This window comes from Talpa europaea (assembly GCF_964194135.1).
Source record: "Talpa europaea genome assembly, chromosome: 7".
In the NCBI taxonomy this organism is placed as follows: Eukaryota; Metazoa; Chordata; class Mammalia; order Eulipotyphla; family Talpidae; genus Talpa; species Talpa europaea.
The window spans coordinates 95,392,477-95,412,053 of NC_140074.1; the positions used below are offsets into that span (position 1 = coordinate 95,392,477).

At 39.9% G+C, this 19,577-nt stretch overlaps 1 protein-coding gene across 3 annotated transcripts in view; it reads left to right on the forward strand.

The window, feature by feature from the left end:
* The window catches only part of DNAH9 (dynein axonemal heavy chain 9), a gene marked incomplete at its 3' end in the record, with an annotated part of 308,650 nt that extends 289,237 nt beyond the window's left edge, over positions 1 to 19,413 (forward strand). For all 3 annotated transcript variants that reach the window (XM_084236563.1, XM_084236562.1, XM_084236564.1), the window contains exons 67-69: positions 3,461 to 3,643; positions 16,241 to 16,630; positions 19,186 to 19,413. In XM_084236563.1, the coding sequence (XP_084092689.1) occupies positions 3,461 to 3,643; positions 16,241 to 16,630; positions 19,186 to 19,413 (801 nt within the window). The remainder of the gene's footprint in view (positions 1 to 3,460; positions 3,644 to 16,240; positions 16,631 to 19,185) is intronic.
* Between the last annotated feature and the right edge of the window lie 164 nt (positions 19,414 to 19,577).

Consider the following 19,577-nt stretch of genomic DNA (forward strand, 5'->3'; position numbering starts at 1 on the left):
CCTGGAAAATGTATTATGTTAACAATACAAGGCAAAGTGAATATTAATAATCCTTCACATTTATATAGTTCTTCATAGATTTCAGATGCTGCCACATTTATCAACTCATGTGATTTGATCTTCGTATCAGTCCTGGGTGGAGGAGAGGGATAGAGAGAGGGGAGGAGGAAGGAGGGAGTGAAGGAAGTAGAGAAAGATGTTCTTGGAAATTTTAATAGATGAGAAAATTGAGGCTTAAATGACTTGCTTAAACTCCCATGGGTAATGCATAACAGAACTGTAATTCAGTCAGGGTTCCTTGGTTGTAAGCAACAGAAACTAATTTAGCTGATACAGGCAAGAAATAGTTCACTATATCAAAGGAATCAACTTAAGAGGGAATAGAAACCACAATTACTCTAGGCTCCCAGGGAGAAAGCAGAGAGGATAGTCCTTTCAGGATATCTCCATCCTGTCAGCGGCTCCAGCCACTTTCCGTACCTGAATCCTAGGTTTGAGATTCAAATTGTCATGTTCCTGGGAAAGATAATCTGATGGACTTAACTGGGGTCATGGCAGGGCTGGGTCTAGTGGCTAAACCCCCAAAACAGTGAGGAAGAGGTATTTTCACAAGAGAACATGAGGACCTGTTTTTGGGCTCAGACTTTAAAATAACTAGAAACTTTGAAATAGATACTGATGCTTCATTGGCAGGTTTGTGTCGTCTGGTCTTCACGTCAGTGATATCATTTATGACCCCAAAAGTAAGCAGTAAATGTTGATAAGCATTATAACAAATAAGCATTCACGTCCATGAGAAAAATATCAGTGCCAGTGGAAGGGCATTCTATTCAGGTTTGGTTCCTGCCTTACATCCTGAGTTGCCATGAGAGACTCTGGCTACCCACCACCCTGAACTGGAATGGTTGGACAATGATTGAATGAATAAGTAAATGATTACAAATTATTGGTTAATATTAGAAGTGATTTAGGCTTTTATTAGAAATTTGGTAATATTTTTAGGACCAAGAATATATTGGGAGATTATAACTCTTGTTTATATCAATTCATTGATGGTAAAATTGGTTTCATCATTTTACTAAAGTTGAACTTGTTGATGAGGTTAAGTGAGGACTCACTGTACTTTGTTTCAAAAATAATGTTTTCTCAAAAATTAAATGAAAACTATACATCAATGCCAAGCAATAACCAAACCTTTTCACGCAGGAGATCCAGCTTATATTTTCTATGTTCTACAAAAGAACTGCTTAGTCTCATATTCTGCTCTACACTTGAAATATAATTTCTCTCACTTCACTTAAAATATAATTTCTCTCATTTCTCACTAACCCTAACTGGAAACTTGGTGGTTTTATGCTTATGCCAGGCTGGGGTTGGGGATCCAGGACACTAAGAGTTTGGCAGAGTGACATCAGGTGGTCCCTCCATTGCCACCTGAGATTAGAGGAAGTAAGCTATCCCTAGCCATGTGCTTGCAGGCCCCCTGCAGGCCACTTTGAAAAGGGGGCTTTAATTAAACCGCATTAAAAAAAAAAAAAAGTTGGGGAAGAGATGGTGAGCAGATCAAAACAATAGCCATCTACTCATGCATGACACCAGGAAAGGTAGGCACTCACTCGCTGCCTTACTCTCCCTGCTGGCTTCATATTCTGCTATGACTGCACTTGTTTCTTTTTTTCTTCTCTGCTGACAAACCTTCTTGGCTTATTGATTTGCTTCAAAATGGCAGACTAGACTCTAAATGCTTGCCACAAAATAACCCAGTATTGGGCCTCTGGTGGCACAGATGTTAAAGTCTCAGGGCTATCAAGCTATTACCAGCTAATACTGCATGAGTTCAATCCCTGGCCAGGGAACTGACCCATATGGCATAGCAGATCGCTCCTGTCTCATCTGTCACTCCCCTCAGCAGTATATTTCAATGAATCTGCCTGTTCTGCTCCCCACTCTGTCTCTGGTGAATCCTCTCACCCCCCTAAACCTGTGACCTACACCAGTTCTTATATGCATAAATAAATAACTCTTAAAAAAAAAAAAGTATTGGGCCTCCCCTGGTGGTACAGTGGTTGAGCGCTGGGTTGTAAAGCTGCCTGCAGCCTCTGCAGCACTGGTTCGATCCCCGGCCACTGGCGAGGGTCCCACATGGCGTGACAGACCTCTCCTGCCACGCCTGCTGCTCCCCTCAGCTGCTCCCCTCAGCTGCCTGTTCTGTTCCCCGCCTGACTCTGGTGAATTCTCTCACCCTCCTGTGTTTCTGACTGTACCCAGTGCTTGTATAAATAAATAAATAAATCTTGAAGAAAAAAAAAAGTATCTCTCATATGACCCGGCAATTCCACTCCTAGGGATCTACCCAGAGGACACAAAAACATTGATTCAAAACATCACCTGTACACCTATGTTTATTGCAGCACTATTTACAATAGGTAAAACCTGGAAACAACCCAAATGCCCAAAAATAGATGACTAGATCAAGAAGATGTGGCATATATACAGAATGGAATATTATTCAGCAATCAAAAAAGATAAATTCATGCCATTTTCAGCAATGTGTATGGAACTAGAAGGAATTATGCTCAGTGAAATAAGCCAGAAGGAAAAAGAAAAATATGGTATGGTTTCACTTATAGCAGGAATATAGGGAAGCCCAATAAGACATCAGTGTAAAAAAAAATAATAACTACAAAACACAACAAAGCAAAAATGGACAATTATAAATCAGAGACATACTGCAGGGGAGGAAGTGGAAGAGGGATCAGAGGGAGGGAGGGAGGAGCACAGGGTACTGAGGTGATTGTGCAGGGTGCATTGGTGAAGGAAATGCTATGGGGACTATAACTGAGGGGCGGGGAGCAACTATTGTTTAAAAATGAACAATGATGTAAAAAAATAAAAAAATATATAAAAAAACAGTATCTCAATGCCCTAATTCCAATTTTCCAGGGGAGAGATCCTGGATCCTGGTAGTTCTAGCTCTGTCTAATTAGCTGACAGTTTGTGTGGCAAAAGGAATCACAGGGTTGTGGAGGAGGCTTAGATGGTAGGTGGGGATGATTCTTCTAAAACCCAAGGGTAGAAACCATAGTACAACCTCATGGAAACTCAGAATGGAAATCTGTACATACATCACTGCTGCTCATCACTTCAGCTTCACATGGTCCAAAATGATCACCCTACATCTAAGTGTCTCACAGATAACTGGGTCAGTGTCTGGGTTTTTTTTTTTTAACTCCCAGTTCTTAAAAAGTCATCTATGTTCATCACACAAGTCATAGGGAACTGGTCAGCCCATGGAGAAACCACCTGTGGCCATCATCAAGTCCTGGCCCAGTTGACCTAAACAAGTGACATTATGGCCAGGGATGGATGATTGGCATTTTTAATACCATATTACAAGGCAATGGAATCCTCTGGACAATTGAAGCCCTGTCTTCACCCTGTGTTTTCTGTTGTGCGGCAGGTCAAAGCACTCCTGGAAGAAATATTGGAGCGGATGACAGATGAGTTTAACATCCCAGAGCTGATGGCCAAAGTGGAAGAGCGCACCCCCTACATTGTGGTTGCCTTCCAGGAGTGTGAGCGGATGAATATCCTCACTAGAGAGATCCAGCGCTCACTGAGGGAACTGGACCTTGGCTTAAAGGTGAGTGTGACTTTTGGGGGTTGGTCCATTGCCAGAGGACACAGTCTATCTTGGGAAGAGAGACACTGGGGGACCAGGGAGCTGGACAGCAATTCTACTATAGCAACCTGAATGCCCAAGAAAGTGTTCCAGAAACCAATGTCTGAATGGACCACAGGAAGTCTAAGACCTAAGACACAGGAAGCAGAGATGAATGGGGAGGCTGAGTTCCATGGACAAGCTGTGACTGACTGAAAAAGGCAAGTTGGTGAATATGAGCTGTCCAGGAGATTATGCTGAGTGCCAGAAAACACTGGCAACCTATTATTGATGGTGGTGAAGTTGCTTTCATAGTAGGCAAAAATGTGTGCTGAATAAAAGTAAGGGTTCTAGAACTAGATTGCCCAGGATCCACTCCCAGCTCTTCCATTTCCTCCCTGTATGACCCAAAGTGACTGAAATCTCTATGTCTCAGTTTCTTCACCTATAAAATAGAGATAGTGGCCCTGCTTCAGAGGGTTTTGGAAGGATGAAATAAATTGATGGACATAGAATGTTTAGACAATGCCTAGCACATGGTAAACACCTAAGACTGTTATCATCGCCCCATCAGAGCAAAGAATTTTAGTCTTCTACAACCTCATGATTTTCCGAAAGGCTCAAGATACTGCATGAGCTGATATTTCCCTACTATTTTAGAGTTTACTCTTTCTAATACCAGTTATTTTAACAAGTTTTACCTTACCCTAAGATAACTAAGTCACATATTGAGCACAGAGCCTGGTAGATAAGCGCTATCGTTACCATCTACTTGGATGTCAGGCAAATGGGAGGTCCAGCTGCCTTTTAATGGCTGAAGAAGGTAACTGTTGATGTATTTATTAAAAAGAATTATAGCCCCAGACAGAGGGAAATTGAGAACCCAATTTTGTAGCCAACTGCAAATGCAGATAAGCCCGGTATATCCAGAGGTGAAGGTGCCCTTGTGTCTGGCTCCTGAAGTTCTACAACCATGGTCCATTGTGAGTTATTTCATGTGTGGTCACATAGAACTATTCCTCCCAAAACCTTCTGGAGCAGGGCCACCATCCCTATTTTATAGGTGAAGAAACTGAGACATAAAGATTTCAGCACGCTGCAAAGGCAGTGCCAAGGTAGTGTTATGGTAGTGCCATAACAATGACTCAGATGCAGACTGGGCAGCTACATATTGCCTTTTTCTGGTTCCTCTATGAGTTGAAGGGCAGGGCAACCTCCATTCAAAAAATGCTGTCAGAAGACAGGTTCCTAAACTGATCTTATCATCAGACTCCCTGGGGGTTTATCACAATATACATTCTCATCTCCACCCTCCAATCCCACCAACCTCTGGGGGTAGAGTCTTAAAAGCCATATTTTAAAGAGGCAACCAGGTAATTCTGGTGAGGGGTTAAGTTCATGAAGCACAGTGTCAAGGCCAGTCAGCAGGAGAAAGTTGGACATATGTATTCATGGGAAAATAAAGGTATAAGGGGATGACAGCAGAGTGCAGAGCAGGAAAAGTTCTTAAGTCTAGGGAAGAGGTAGTGGTAAGCTGGCAAGAAGTGAGAGTAAAGGAAACAGCAGAAGAGGGCACCCATGACACCTGGCACATGCAGGAGAGGGACGGCCCCCCGGACACGTACTGCTGAAGGGAGCAGAGAGGAATTACTCAGTCCCAAGCCTCCCATAGAACTCTACTGGAAAGTATGGCTGACTTTGCTGAGAAGTTGACCCGGTGTGGGGCAAGGAGGAAAGAGGAAATCATGACTGAGCTTTCCCTCCTTTTCCTTTCCTTTCTTTCTCTTTAACAGTCACTTCAAAGTTCTAGGACTCGTTTACGTAGAGCACAGGGTACAGCAACAAATCCAAATGCTCTACCCAGACTAGGCACCATTAGAAAATGTCTGGCTTTATAAGTCAGTAAGTCAATACTCTTAGCATTTATGATAAAAAATTTTGTAGTAATTGGCTGGATAGGAAATCATAATGCTACCCAAAAAGTTATTATCTGCACTGGGAGGCACAGCACTCTAAATCTCTAAGGACTGTGGGAGCTGAAAACACACAGCAGACGGAAGTAGTAGGGGAAAGCAGGGTGGTCACCTAGGAGGGGTCAGCTAGCCATGGCCATGTTCTCACAAAGAGGAATTCCCCCTGGGAATTCACCAGCATCCAATACCAGACTGTCAGCCTGACATAATGAAGGACCAGAGCTGATTGGCTAAAGGTACTAACTCCCAGTAGACAAATGCACAAAGGTCTGATGTACAAAACTCCCAAAGACCAGTTTATCCCTTTAAAATAACAATTAGGTATAACTTTTAAAGAACCATGAATAGCAGGCTGCCCAGAATAGTCTCTGCTATGTAAGAAAACTACATAAGCCTTAGATCTACACAGTCTAAAATGGGAGCTGCTAATCACAAGTCAGTCCATGAAATGTGGCTAGTCCACACTGACATGTGCTGTCTGTGTAAATTAAACACAAGATCTCAAAAATATAAGACCTCAAATGTATAATATCCTATTAATTTTATATTGATTATATATTGAAATTGCTGACAGTTTTATATATTGACTTAAATAAGATAGATATGAAAGATAAATTCATTTCCTTTCTACTTTTTAAAATGTGGCTACCAGAAAACTTTAAATTACATCTGTAGCTCCCATCTGTGACTTGCACTATATTTCATCGGGCCACTGCTCTCTTAGGGGAAGCTCTGGCCAACCAAGAAGCTGGGTGGGACTGAGAACTAACTTATTCAAATGTTTGATGCCATCACACTTTTTTTAAAGATTTATTTATGCATACAAGAACTGGGGTGTAGGCCAGAGGTGCGGGGGGTGAGAGGATTCACCAGAGACAGAGTGGGGAGCACAACAGGCAGATCGACTGAAATACACTGCTGAGGGGAGCAGCGTGTGAGGCAGGAGAGGTCTGCTGCACCATGTGGGTTGCTCCCGGGCTGGCCAGGATAGAACTTATGCTGCAGAGGCTTCCAATAGCTTGACAGCTCTGTCTTTAACCCCTGCGCCACTGGGTAGGCCCCCCATCACACTTTTTTTCTCTATAATTTATGGGTGGTTACCCTCCTGGTTCACAAAAATTTGTTTCTAAATATATGAAAGATGTCCAGACTTAAAATCTGGCTTCCTGACATGGAGAGTGACTCTGGTCTTTATTCTGACCACCGTATGTAAATTAGTTGAAACAGATGCCTTGCTTCGGCCCTTTAATGACCTACAATCATCAGCTGCCAGGCAGCTGCCCTGGCCCATAGGCCTTACATGGCCCAGCTCACTAACAGGATATCCATGTGGATGAACTATTGTTCCCCTCACCTGAAAGCCAGACCAGAATGGCTAGAACTCATGCAAGCAGTTTCTTTTCTGTAGTATAGCCTGAGACTTTACCTAGGGTCCACTTGCCCACAGAAACTTCAAGTCAGCCCACCCAAACTCTACCAATCTAACAAAAATCTTAGGAAACTAATGTTTTCTGAACACCTATCAGGAACTATCATCCTATTCTGTAGACTTAATAGATTTGGCATGGATTTGCTGTTGTTTCTTCTTAGCCTCGCCTCCAAAAAAGTCATTTCTACTTCTGCTCAAGGTCATGGGAATACCTGAGTTTAGAAACCTAACTACAAAATGAATTCTCTCTTCTTTCCCTAAATTGCTCCTCTTCACTCTCAAACTGGCAAAACCTAAGAGGTAGTACATTGTTTAAGGTGCCATCACTTGCACATTCAATTAAGTAAATGCAAAATCATTGTCAGAATAAATTAGAATCCTATTATAAGCAGATGTGAGAAATTTCTAAGAAAGCCAAATTAAACATTTTACGTTCTTCTATCAAAATGATTTTAGACTTCTGAAGGGTGTTAAAAATTAAGTATTGCACATATGTTTTTATCAGATTTTATTTCTTAGCAGTTTTAGGTTCACAACAAAATTGAGAGGAAGGTACAGAATATTTCCAACTGACCCCCTGTATATGTAGCCTTCCCCACAATCAACATCCCCCACCATAGGGGAATATTTATTACAACTGGTGAGTTTGTACTGACAAATCATTATCACCCAGAGTCAGTAGTTTACGTGAGGATTCACTCCTGGTGTTGGACATTCTATGGCTTGGAGAAATGTACAAACGTGTATCTATCCTTAGCATATTTTATAAAACATTGCTGCCCTAAAAATCCTCTCTGTTGCATACCTTTTCATCCTAAGCACATCATTTCTTCCTATAACAAAATTCAAAGAACTAGAGGTTTACTTTTCTTCACTGTTTTCAGGCCTCATCTTTGAGGCCTGAGAACAGGGAGTAAATGATGGACTTAGCAGGAGAGGTGACCAGAAAACATCTGTACAAGTAAACAACAAAGCCTGGAGCTCCTTCTCACTCATCTCTATTTTTCTTGCTCAACCAACACTCAAAGTATGTACCAAAGGAGTAGGCCATTTCCATCATACTTATTCTAATACTGCTGACCCAGCTTGGTTAGGTTATGTTATGAGACAACTCCAGGTTGGGGACCTTTACTCCTCATCAACTCATGTAACAGATGACTTTCACAAGTACACATACTCTCATAGACACATCCAGAGTTAACAAAAACTAAAATGATTTTGTGAGGAAATAAATTTATTTTGGCTAGCATCTTGATATTGGACTGTAGATGTTACCAGTCCCTGGTATTTGGCCATGGCAGCATGAGTTGACTCACACACGTGAGTAGTCAAGTTTATGAAGCACAGTGCTAATGCAATTAGGTAGGAAAAAGTTAAATAAACGTATACATGGAAAAATGAAGGTGTAAGAGGGTGGCAGCAGAGCTCAGGATAGGGAAAGTTTTTATTTTTTTTTAAGATTTATTTTATTTATACAAGAGCCACGGTACAGGCCAGATGTACGTGAGGGTGAGAGAATTCACCAGAGACAGAGCAGGGAACAGAACAGGCAGACTGACGAAATACACTGCTGAGGAGGGGAGCAGCGGGCGGCAGGTGAGGTCTGCGCGCCATGTGGGTTGCTCTGAGGCCTGCGGAGAAAGGCTGACAAATCATCATCATCCAGAGTAGTAGTTTACATGAGGATACACTCCTGGTGTTGGACATTCTATGGGCTTGGAGAAATGTACAAACATGTATCCGTCCTTAGCATATTTTATAAAACAGTGCTGCGCTCAACCGCCTGCGCCTGCTGCTCAATCGCCTGCTGCGCTCACAAACCTGCACCAGGGAGGCCCAGGAAAGTTTTTAAATCTAGGAAACTGAATGAGGAAAGATGTCATAGGGAGAAACATTTCTAGTGGACTAAAAATTTGACCTCTAAGAGCTATATATTGTTTTAGGGAGAGGGCTTGAATTTACCTTTGGATAAGGGACTGTTCTGCATGGAAAATTGCCTGCTATCTTTTTCAGTAAACACAGCAGCAAGGCAAGTCCTTTCCCACTATTCTTGGCCTTACATTGCAGTCCCTGAATATAGATACTTTACATCTATAGTCTCTAATCAATTACCACCAGCCTGTGTAGCTATTTAAGTGCAAGTGAATTTAATTACAGAATTAAATATCAGTTCCTTAGGCATACTAGCTACATTTCATGTCTGTAATAACCACATATGACCTTATTAGCTCTGACTTGGAACATTCCCATCATCATAGCAACTTCTGTTGTACAGCACTGGCATGAACACAAAGGCTGAGTTTTCTAATTGGCAATATAAACTGTGGAATTTGCATTTTTGCCAGATTTGTTTTAAAAATCCTATATACTGCAATTTTAATAAAATGTATCTCTTAGCCTATAATAGTACATACTTGCTTGTCAAATTGTGGTTAAGATATGTAGGGGGGCTCCCCGGTGGCGCAGCGGTTGAGTGCTGGGTTGCAAATCTGCCCGCAGCCTCTGCAGCGCCGGTTCAATCCCCGGCCGCTGGAGGAGGGTCCCACATGGTGCGCAGAACTCTCCTGCTGCCCGCTGCTCCCCTCAGCAGTGTATTTTGTCAGTCTGGCTGCTCTGCTCCCCGCTTTGGCTCTGGTGAATTCTCTCACCCTCCCGCGCTTCTGACTGTACCCAGTGCTTGTATAAATAAATAAAACATAAATCTTTAAAAAAAAAAAAGAAGATATGTAAACAAGTCAAAACTAACATATAACACTCCAACAGCAGCAGGATACATATATATCTTAAATCCTGGGCCATAAAACAAGTCTCAATAAGTGTAAGAAGATTAAATCATACAGACTCTATTCACCAACCATAACAGAGTTGAACTAGAAATCAATAACAAAAAGGTATCTAGAAGATCCCTAAATATTTATAAATTAGCACGTTTCTAAATAATTATAATTAATGGAATTAAAATAACAAAGTTATATAAAAATTACTAAGGTGTAGCTGAAGCAGTGCTTAGAGGAGAGAACTTTATAACATGAAATGTAATTAGCAAAGAAAAAAGTTCTGAAATCAATAATCAAATTTCCATCAAACTAGAGAAAGGAAGGTAAAATAAACACAAAGCAAATAAAAGGAAAAAATTTAGAGTAGATATTAATGAAAGTGAGAACAGGAAAATTTTATAGAAACAAAAGCTGGTTCTTTTATCAATAAAATTGGTTCTTTCATCAATAAAATATATAAACATTTACCCAGATTTGTAAGAAAAGAAGATACAATACACAACTTATAAATATCAGGAATAGAAGTAAAGAATCACCACAAACCTTTTAGGCTTTAAAAGCATTATAAGGGAATCAAATGAATAATTTTCTGCAGTTAAATTTACTTAGATGAACAAATTCTTTGAAAGATTATCTACCAAAGTTTACCCAAGAATGAACATATAACTTCAATAAGCCTTTATCGATCCAAGAAATTGAATTCATCATTCAAAATGTTTCACAAGGAAAATCTCAGACCCATATGGCATCACTGGTGAATTCTACAAAGTATTTAATAGAACTTATGAAAAAAATACCAATTCTACATAGACCCTAACTTCAGGGAAGATGGAGTAGACATGCATCTCCCTATTCCTCCTGCCAAGTACAAATAAAAACCCTAAACGTTATATATAAAAGAGATATAAAAAGGCTCTAAAACATGTGGAGAAAAATGAAGACTGTTTAAGAAACCTAGACCCAAAGGAAGGACTTGGTGAGGAGTTTTCTTGCTTTTCTTTATGCCTCATATACCCCATACTTGGAGCTGAAAGAACCAACAAACTAGGACCTCCCTGGTGGCGCAGGCATTAAAGTCTAAGAACTGTCAAGCGTATCACCAGCCACTGCAGCATGAGTTCCATCTCCATCCAGGGAGATAACCCACATAGTGCAGACCTCTCCTGACTTGCCCACTGCTCCCCTCAGCAGTGTATTTTAATAGATCTGCCTGTTTTGCTCCCCATTCCCAACCCCCCACTTCTAGCCTACACCCCAGTTCTTGTATGCATAAATATATAAAATAAATCTTAAAAAAAAAAAAAAAAAGAGCCAGCAAACCAGAAATGCCAATGGGCACAAAGTCCCAGCCAAAGCCCACTTTTCTCTAGTCGAAAGGCCGGGAAAGAGACTAGCAAGACAGAAAATGTAGACAACTCTAATGACTGTGGATTTCTTGTCAGAAACCATAAAGGTTAGGAGGGAGTGGCACAATTTTTTCAAGTGCTGAAAGAAAAGAACTGTTCATCAGAAACTGCTATCTAGACAAAATATCTTTAGAAAGGAAGGAGAAACTAAGACATTTTCAGATGAAGGAATATTCTGAGAGAATTTGTCACCACAAGGCTTGTATGCTGAAAACTAGGAATGAATTAAAAAATTCTTTGTTCATGCTTTAGATTATTCAACATAGTAAAGGCATCAATTCTACTCAAATTGATAGGTAGGTGTGATGAAATCTTATCAAAATACCAGCAAGAATCTTTTGTAGATAGAGAGGTTATTCTAAAATTTATGTTGAGAGCAAAGGAACTAGAATAGCAAAAACAATTTTGAAACAGAATAAGGTGGGAGGAAGCAATTCACCTAATTTTAAGACATATAATGTACCTACAGTAATCAAGACTGGGTGGTATTGGTGGAAGACATACAAAACAGATCAAGAAACTGGAAGCAGACCTTTCCAAATATCCCAACTGATTTTCATGTAGGAAAGATAGTCATCATCATTAGACATTAGGGAAATGCAAATTTAAATCATTAGACATCAGATAAACAAAAGTAAAAAATAGTGACAACTCCAATTTCAGACATTTCATTGGAGGTAAGATAGATTTTCAGCAAATGGTGTTGAAGTCATTTGCCACAATAAGCAAAAACATGATTCAATCTAAGTCTCATACCTTATTAAAAAAAAAAACTCAAAGTGGAATTGAGTTATAGAATACAGACTTAAGTATAAAACTTTTAGGAAAATAAAAATAAATGTTTCCAAAGGTAGGATCTAAATCTTAGACATAACATCTAAAACACAAACCATAAAATTGAAATTTGGATTTTGTCCAAATTAAAAATCTTTGCTTGCAGAAAAGTTCCTTGTAATTAGAATGAAAAGACAATCTACCACTGGGTAAAACTATTTGCAATCCATATATCTGAAAAAGGACTGGTATATAGAATACATAAATAGCTGTCAAAACTCATTAGTAATAAAAAATTCATTAGATTCTAATAGATGAAAGATATTAAGACATTTCACTGAAAAGATTTACAGGTAGAAAATAAGCACATGAAAAGATAGTCATCATCATTAGACATTAGGGAAATGCAAATTAAGATCATGAGACATCAGAATAATTAAAGTAAAAAATAGTGACAACTCCAATTTCAGACAAGGATGTGAATAAACTAGATCACTCCTACATTGCTGGTGAGACTGTAAAATGGTACAGCCATTCTGGAAAACAGTTTATTTGTTAAAAGCTAAACATGTAATTTCTATACAACCTAGCTATTGCACTTCTGGGCATTTATCCCAGAAAAACAAAAACTTATGTTCACATAAAAATCTCTACATAGATGTTTATAACAACTTTATTCATGATAGACAAACCTGGAAACAACCCAGATGTCCTTCAATGGATGAATAGTTAGACAAACTGTGATACATCCATACTGCATTATTTCTGTTGTTGCTGTAATAAGTTACCATAAACTTAGTAACTTAAAATATTATCTTACAGTTTTGGGGATCAGAAGTATGAAATAAGTCTCATTTGGCTAAAGACGCAGGGAGATCTGTACATGTCCTGCAAACTCTAGGGCAGAATTCATTCTCTCGCCTTTCCCAGTTCCTAGAGACTGCTACATTTCATGATTTATGACCACTTCAATCTTTAAAGCCAGCAACATAGCATTTGCAACTTGTTTCTAACTCTCTCTGTCAGCCTGCCTCCTACAAGAATCTTTGTGATTGTATTAGGCCAACTCTGATAATCCAAGACAATCTTATCTCAAACTTCTTCACTTAATCACATTTGCAAGGTCCCTTTTTTTGTCATTTAAGGTAACATAGTCACAGGTTCCAGGAATTAGGATCTGGACATCTTTGGAGAGATTATTATTATGCCTGCCACACATAACCAGGAATACTATACAGCAGGAAAAAAGAATGGACTGTTTGTTACATGCAAAAACCTGGAAGTATTTCCAGAGAATTGGGCCTCCCGGGTGGTGCAACAGTTGAGCGCTGGTTTGCAAAGCTGCCCGCAGCCTCTGCAGTGCTGGTTCAATCCCTGGCAGCCGGCAAGGGTCCCACATGGCACGCAGACCTCTCCTGCTGTGCCCGCTGCTCCCCTCAGCAGTGTACTTCATCAGTCTGCCTGTTCTGCTCTCCGCTTCTGGCTCTGGTGAATTCTCTCCCCCTCTTGTGCTTCTGACTATACCCAGTGCTCTTATAAATAAATAAATAAATAAATCTTAAAAAAAAAAAAAAAAAAAAGAATTTCCAGAGAATTACACTAAGTGAAAAACTATCCAATCCCAAAAGGCTTCATACTCTGATTCCATTTATATAATATTCCTGAAATGACAAACTTAAGGAAGTGGAAAATAGATTAGTTGTTACTGGGGGTGACAAAAAGTATGGGGACAGGCGGGAAGTGGATGTGGCTTTAAAGGGGCAACATGAGGAAACCTTGCAATGATGGAAATGTTCTGTTTTGTGACTCAGTATCCTTCACAACATCAGTATTCTATTTGTGATATTCTACTATAGCCCTGAAAGATATCACCATTGGGAAAACTGGGTAAACAGTACCTCAATCTGTCTTGTTATTTCTTATTATTGCATTATCTCAAAAAGTTAAATTTAAATAAAAAACAGAGGGGCCATTTTCCACCAGATTTTATGAGAGCAGAATTAACTTGATACCAAAGACATTATAAGAAAAAGAGTGACAAATATTCCTCATAAACACAGATGCAAAAATTCTTAGCAAAATGTTAGTAAATCAAATCATACAACATAAGAAAGGCTAATACTTAATGGGCACATGGGGTTCATCTCTGGAATGCAGGATTGGTTTGAACATTCACTATATTAATGTATTAAATAAGAAAACTATATTATTCCCAGAAATGCAAAGAAATGTACATGAAATCTTGATTTTAAAATATCAGAAAATAAGAATAAAAGGGACCATCCTCAACCTAATAAAAAAATCTCAGTTTTGGGAACTAAGCAAGGATATCCTTCCTTATCACTTTTAGTCATCATTAATACTTAGAAAGTCCTAAATTGTGCCTTAAGCAAGAAAAAGTTACACAGCTCAAATGGAGCCTCTTAAAAGAAAGGATTTAGTCTTTTAAATGATTTTTTCCTTTGTACTAAATTTAACCATTGTTATTTTATTAATCAACTATCTCTATGAAAAAATGTTATATAAATAATATACCACATAGAATAATGAATTATTATAGAACTACAGGCATGAGGAAGACCATATTGTCTCAAAAAGTTCATTTGGGTTCAACTATACAAGCAGTATGGTATAGTCACTATTCAGACACCTCTATTAGAAAGTAGAGATTCCAAGTAAAGAGAATGTTATTTTTTTTCTATTCTAATTCAAACTCCCAGAAGAGACTAATTGTGGTTGGAAGTGACACACTTCGGTGGCAGACACAGTATACTTGCACCTACCACTGGGCCTTGAGGTGGCCTCTGTCTCCTTCACACCCCACTGTTCTGGTCAGTCGCCTCAATACAGTTGAGCAAACATACGAATGAAGTCTATTTTCTATCCCTATCTCAAAGTCCATTTACTTAAGAGAAAAAAATATCTGTAATCAGGCTATATTCATTCAGGCTAGTCTATCTGGAACTGAGCTGATTAGGGATGTCTAGCTTTTCTTTAAAATAGTAAGGTATTTACATATTAAAATATTCAGCCACCAGACTACAGTTCAGAAAGTGTGTATGTAATAAGTATACTCTCTCAGGGAAGTTCACAAAGAAGTTATTAGACTTTTTTCTCTAATTTAGGAAATATGTTCATCCTAAGGAAGGTGTGCTTAATTCTTTTTAACAGTTTCAAAAATTAAGAGAAAGAAATCAACCTAGAATTCCATGTTGCCAGTTTCCAATACCTACAATCAATCCCATTTTAGCATTTTGCACCAAATGGGTGAAGCTTGCCTTAGTGTGTTTGGGCTGATATGACAGAATACCGTAGGCTGGATAGCTTATACATAACAGCAATTTATTTCTCTTACTGCTTAAGGCTGGGAACACCATGATCAAGGCACCAATAGTGTCTGGTGAGTCACCTTTCTAGTTCCCAGACTGCCATCTTCTCACTGCGCCCTCACAAGACAGAAAGGGTGAAGGACTTCTCTGGGATCTTCTTTTAAGGATGCTACTCCAACACCTAATTACCCGCCAGAGGACCCCATCCTGTCACACTGGGCATTAGGATCTAAACATAAGAATTGTAAGCGGACCCACATTCAGGCCATAACACAAGCCTTATTGGGTACCCTAATCCCTTTGTAGAAACCACTGCAATATAGATAGGTGTTTGAGAAATTGCTAGAGATCCTTTTAACCAAAGTAACAAATCTTAATTTAAAAATATAAAACTTTCATTGCAAATTTCATTTAGCAGTTGGAAGAAGAAAACTTAAAGTTGACTGTGTATCTAATACCTTGATTTCTGAAGGGAAATCTTGATTTGGGTGGGCTATAAACCTTGCAGTTTTTGGCTTCCTGTGTTTCTAAGCTACATGCAAAAACCAGCAGGACTGCTGCAAAGATGGGAGGAGAGTCATGATGCTCAAGCCTTCAGGTAGAGTTGAATCAACACAAAATCCACAGGTAGCTTGAGATCCACAGCGCACCTTAACTTCTGTCAGTAGGAGGTATAGACACTGATGTCACTGAAGCAGTGACAGCTACTTTAAATGCTTTAAATGACCAGCTTCTATGAGACAAACCTCCCAAATCAATAGACAGGGCCAGTCACTGTGTCACCCACCCCCGAGTCACATCCTATATGCCTAAGTGCCGTGAGGTCCTCAGAGCCAGTTGTTTCCAGGGACTTGCTCCCATTCACTCTTTTTTGTCTCCCTTTGTCCTCAGGGGGAGCTGACCATGACCAGCGACATGGAGAACTTGCAGAACGCCCTGTACCTAGACACAGTGCCCGAGGCCTGGGCCCGGCGAGCCTACCCTTCCACAGCAGGCCTGGCAGCCTGGTTTTTGGACCTCCTTAACCGCATCAAGGAGCTGGAGGCTTGGATTGGAGACTTTGCAATGCCCTCCACTGTGTGGCTAACAGGCTTCTTCAACCCCCAGTCCTTCCTGACCGCCATCATGCAGTCCATGGCCCGCAAAAATGAGTGGCCACTGGACCAGATGGCACTGCAATGTGATGTGACCAAGAAGAACAGAGAGGAATTCAGGAGCCCTCCTCGGGAAGGGGCCTACATCCATGGCCTCTTCATGGAAGGGGCTTGCTGGGATGCTCAGGTAAAGCTAGGATGCACCAGAAGGCATCCTCTATGGGCTGATTAAATACACATAATTTCCCATAAATGTTCTGAAAGGGATGCCCCTGAAACTTTTTACCTAGATAACCTTTCCTTGAGATTGTCAAGCCATTATTATGCAGCCAGGGATGGTTTGAAGAGCTCAGGTTTTGCAAAGTAATTAGAAAGGAGTGGTTTAAAATAAGAGTTCTGACCCCAAAATACATAGAAGAAAAAATAGACAAAACACTCCAATACATTGGGCTCAAGAGTATCTTTGGGAAGTTGTTTCCAATGGCAAGGAAAACAAAAGCAAAAATAAATAGGACTGTATCAAGCTAGAAATCTCTTGTACAGCGAAAGAAACTATCATTGCAACAAAAAGACACCCTACTGAATGGAGGAAAATTTTTGCATATCATACATCTGACAAAAGGCAGATATTCAAGATCTGCAAAGGACTGATACAACTCAACAAAAAGAAAATGAAGAACCCAATCAATAAATGGGCAAAAGAGTTAAACACTTTCCTGAAGAAGACATACAGATTGTCAACAAGCATGTAAAAAATGCTCAGCATTACCATCTGGAAAATGCAAATCAAAACCACAATGAGATACCAGATCACTTCAGCGAGAATGACCCATATTAAAAAAACAACAACAAAAAATGCTGGTGAGGGTGTAGAGAAAAAGGAACCCTGGTACACTGTTGATGGGAATGTAGACTGGACCAGCCCCTACAGAAATCAGTCTAGCCGTTTCTCAAAATACTAAAAATAGATATACTATTTGATCCAGTAATTACATTTCTAGGTATCTGTTCAAATAATATAAAAATCATTAATGCATATATGCACTATTCATTGCAATTATTTGCAATAGCCTAGTTATGAGAGCCACCTAAATTTCCCATCCACAGGCCAGTGGATTAAGATGTGGTATGTATACAGATGGAATACTACTCAGCTATTAAAAAAGATAAACTTGTCATTTGCAATAACATGGATGGAACTGGAGGATAATATGCTAAGTGAAACAAGTCAGAAGGAGAAAGACAAACACTGAATTTCACCTGTATGTGGACTATAGAAGAGGGAAAGGAACTGAGAAAACTAACCAAAACAAACCCTAGAAATATGACTACAGATGGGAGGCTGCTAAAGATGGGAGGGAGAGCTAGGATAGGGACAAGTTGGGGAGAGGGCCTAATGGCCTAAGTTAAAGTATTACGGGTGCTTTGATGCTGGGGATGGTGTGGTAAAGGTGTCTGGAAGTAGATTGCCTGGGTCTGAATCCCAGCCACACCTTTCATGAACTCTGTGATCTTGGGATTTAGTCCTACCTCTCCAAATCTTAGTTTACTCAACTGGTAAATGGGAAAATAGAGTCACATTGAAAATTAAATGAATTCATATACTGTGTAAAACCTTTAGCACAGTGCCTGGCACAAAGGGAGGGGTGCTCAAAAGGTGCTGTGTGACCTGGAGTTATTTCATTTCTCAGTCCACCTTCCTCATTCATGAGCTCTGGGAAAATAGGAATCCCATTTCCCTTGCACACCATTACCTGTCAGTAATGGGGAACCAGTAGATGTCATTTAAAGTGACATTTTTGAAAGGATTACTCACCGAAGGCTAATAAATATTTGAGTCATCAGAAGATCAGAGAAGATATTTTGTAGTAGATAGGAAACGCAAACAAGCACAGATAGCTGGGCTAAATGACATGAACAAGGATGGATAACTCTAGAACAAGTTTCCATTTGTTATATGCATGACCTGCTTAGTCAAATATTCCATTTGCCAAGTGACACTGAACTATTCATAGCTGTCAGTACAAAACTAATGGAGAAAAACTATTAAATGATCTAGAAGATACCAGGACATGTAAATAAGCATATAGAACTGGAGAGCATTGAATCATGCCCCCCCGCCCCAAATCCATGTCTGCCCAGAATCTCATATGACATTATTTGGAAATAAAGTCTTTTAAGGTAAAATTAAGATGAGGTGATACCAGCATAAAGTAGGCCCTAAACCCAATGAATAGTACTGTTGATGCACATATGGGCACACTACCCCATGACACAAAAGCCAAAAGTCATGCCACCACTTGCTGAGAAAAGAACCAGTTAAATGCAAGGTCACCTGGCAGGAAACTGAGACAAGGCTCAAATCAGTCTTCCCAAGGACTGGGCTTTGGACAGTATTTACAGGGTTGAAGAACAAAGATAATATCTTTTAAAATGCACACTGGTAGAATCTATTCAGTTGCTTTCTCTGCTGAATCACGGTGTAACTAGAATTTGGGTCCAGCACTGCAACAAACTGAGCACTACTCACTATTGGTGATCATTCAAACTTTAAAGGGATTCATTTGTATGTGATAAATATCCCTACTTCAAGAGACTTAAGCTGAGAAATAGTAGAAATATATCTTCCATCTATCAAATGTATTCCATCCTAGGTTGTTGAGCGAGCCTGTGAAGGGACCTCTCATCTTTGGGATCTTCTGACAGATCTGGTCTAAGATGTTTTTATCTTCTTGTCTTCAGGCTGGGATCATTACAGAAGCAAAGCTGAAGGATCTGACACCCCCCATGCCTGTAATGTTCATCAAGGCCATTCCTGCAGATAAGCAGGATTGCCGTAGCGTCTATCCCTGTCCTGTATACAAGACTTGTCAGCGGGGGCCCACCTACGTGTGGACTTTCAACCTGAAGACTAAGGAGAATCCATCTAAGTGGGTCCTAGCTGGAGTAGCCTTGCTTCTCCAAATTTAGCTTCCTGCAGTCACTGAGAAAACGAAGCTAGTCTGGAACTGACCAGAGGGACAGGTGGGTGACACATAGAAAGGTAAGAAATTGTAAGCACTCACAATGCTGTAGAATTCCTTTAGGAAACTTGGAGAGAAGTGTCCAAAGTGAGACTAAGCTGTAAAAGTGTG